The 2808-nt window shown below is 57.2% G+C and overlaps 1 protein-coding gene across 1 annotated transcript; it reads right to left on the bottom strand.

Moving 5' to 3' along the window:
- Positions 1–563: 563 nt before the first annotated feature.
- On the bottom strand, positions 564–1232 carry CLDN5 (claudin 5). Its single transcript, XM_015822561.1, has one exon. It carries the CDS (start codon positions 1230–1232, stop codon positions 564–566), a length of 669 nt encoding a protein of 222 aa, XP_015678047.1.
- Positions 1233–2808: the final 1576 nt, after the last annotated feature.

The following is a 2808-nucleotide window of genomic DNA, read 5'->3' as shown; positions in this document are numbered from 1 at the left end:
CACATTACTAATAAAACGCAACCCCCTCTGATCATCTCAGCACAATACACACACCCCAAAGTGAGAGCCCCCACTTCATATTTACAAGGAGAACCGAGTCCCCGCCCCGCCCTGCCCCACCCCAAACAAAGCATCGCCCCTTGATTTTCGAGTCCCCTGTTTCCAGGAGGAGGAAATTAAAAAAAATAAAAAAACCCTTAGCCATCATCTAAAAAAAATAAAAAATCCTTAGCCATCATCTAACTTCAGAAAATAGGTGGGGGGGTTACAGCGGGAGAGCTGACCCCCCCTTTGAAAAAGGAGCAGCGCAGCCAGGCCCTCGATGAGGGCCAGTACGATTCGAAGTCCACACAAAGAAGAATTCTCAAAAGGAAAGGAAGAGTCTCGGGTGCGAATTTTTGTAAAGTTTTGTGTTTTTTTGGGGGGGGGGTGTCTTCTCCCCCCCTAAAGTCACACACCAAGCGGGGAGGCGAGGACCACCCACCCCCTGCCAGCTCTTCCCTCGGCCCCGCGACGGGTGGGTGGCGCTCAGAGACCCCTTGAGGCCGTCTAGCCGCTCCTTCTCAGACGTAGTTCTTCTTGTCGTACTCCCCTCCGGCGCCGTTGGAGACCGGGGCGACGGGGCGACGGTGGGCCGAGTACTTGACCGGGAAGCCGCCGCTGTCGTCCTTCCAAGCCGAGGCTCCGCAGATGAGCGCGCCGCCCAGCAGGAGCAGCGTGGCGGCCGCCCAGCCCAGGTAGAGCGCGGCGCCCATCTCCCGCTTCTTGGAGGGCTCGACGTTGGGGTCGTAGAAGTTGCTGATGATGGTGTTGGCGAACCAGGAGGGGGGCACCAGCACCAGGAAGCCGCAGACCACGAAGAGGCCGCCCCCGATGCCCGCGATCCAGTCCTTGACCTTAGCCCCGTGCATGCAGGTGGTGCACTGCGCTCCGGTCACCGTCACCAGCAGCGCCACCAAGCCCAGCACCGCTCCGATGACCATCAGGGTCCGGCCGGCTTGGATCTGCGGACTGAGCGCCAGGATGGAGTCGAAGACCTTGCACTGCATCTGCCCGGTGCTCTGCACCACGCAGGCCATCCACAGCCCTTCCCAGGTGGTCTGCGACACCACCAGGTGACCCTCGATGAAAGCCGAGACCTGCCAGGAGGGCAGGGCGGCCACCAGGATGGAGCCGGCCCAGCCCAGCACGCACAGGGCCAAGCCCAGCAGCTGGATCCCGGTAGACGCCATCCAGATCCAAGGAAGGGTGGGAATGTGGATGGGTGGGAATGTGGATGGGTTGGGTGCCTTGCGCGCTCTTGCGCTCTCTCTCTCTCTCTCTCTCGCCTTGCCCGGCTGGCTTTCTTGGCCGTCGGGTCTCCCCTATTTGGACCAGCGCCCTGCAAGCTTCCTTTCTCTGCCCGTCGGGTGGGGGGACGACAAAAAATAATCTCCGGTCCTCTGCTCCCCTTTGGCACCTTCTGCCTTGGCTGGAGCGCAAGGATGCCCGGCTGGGCTTTTATACAGGCGCGAGGCGCTGCCCAGCCTGGCGCGCGCTCTTGCCCTCCCCGTCGAAGCCAAGGCCAGCAAGAACACCCCCCTCCCTCCCTTCCCTCTCCGGCGGCCAATGGGAAAAAAGGAACGGCTCCCCCCCCACCCCCCCCAGCCAATCGGAAGCCTCGGAAAGACACACACACACAAAAGTTGCATTGCACCGTCTCCAAAAGGGATAAGGCGGGTGACTCAGGATAGGGGCGCTGGTAGGGGTTTTTTTTTGGGGGGGGGGGACAGGAGAAAGTGCCTTTGGGGCGGGGGAGGCTCCGTCTGACACACGGCTGGCCTTTCTTCCCCTTTGCGGGGCCGGGAGGCGAGGGAGAGGGGACGGCGGTACTTCCCAGATTTGCACACACACGCACGCAAAAAAAAAAAGCCTCGCTGCGGAGGCGAGAGCGGCGGGTGAACACGTTGCCCCCGTGTGCAACGTTGGGTCAGGCAGGGCAGCGAGGGAAAGGGGCGAGACCCGTGTCTTGCAAAAGCCGGTCTCCTCCTGCCCCTGATGCCCCTTATGAGAGAGGGGGGAGGGACACACACACACACACACACACACACAGAGAGAGAAAGAAAAAAGAGAAGGACAGAGAAAGAAAGAAAGAGAGAGAGAGAGAGACAGGGACAGAGACAGAAAGAGGAGGAGAGAGAGAGAGAGAAAGAGAGACAGAGACACACACACAGAGAAAGAGAGAGATAGAGGGACAGAGACAGAAAGAGAGAGAGAGAAAGAGAGACAGGGACAGAGACAGAAAGAGAGAGAGAGAGAAAGAAAGAGAGACAGGGACAGAGACAGAAAGAGGAGGAGACAGAGAGAGAGAAAGAAGGGAACATACACACAGAGAGAAAGAGAGAGATAGAGGGACAGAGACAGAAAGAGAGAGAGAAAGAAAGAGAGAGACGGACAGAGACAGAAAGAGGGAGACAGAGAGAGAGAAAGAGGGGAACATACACACAGAGAGAAAGAGAGACAGACAGAGAGAGAGAGAAAGAGAGAGATATAGAGGGACAGAGACAGAAAGAGAGAGACAGAAAGAGAGGGACAGAGACAGAAAGAGGGGGAGACAGAGAGAGAGAAAGGGGGACACACACACAGACAGACACAGAGAGAGAGAGAAAGAGAGAGGGGGGACACAGAGAGAGAAAGAAAGACAGAGACAGAGAGAAAGAAGGAGGGAGAGAGAGAGAGTGGCAATCAAAGCCAGTTGATTCTATTTTTATTTTTGCAATATTATTTTCCAGGCGGTGGATTTTTAAGAGGGAATTTTTGCAAAAAAAA

This window comes from Protobothrops mucrosquamatus, unplaced genomic scaffold, assembly GCF_001527695.2.
Source record: "Protobothrops mucrosquamatus isolate PMUCROS unplaced genomic scaffold, P.Mucros_1.0 scaffold1607, whole genome shotgun sequence".
NCBI classification, from domain to species: Eukaryota; Metazoa; Chordata; class Lepidosauria; order Squamata; family Viperidae; genus Protobothrops; species Protobothrops mucrosquamatus.
Note: the sequence above shows the minus strand (reverse complement) of the source record. Positions and strands in the feature narration are given on the sequence as shown.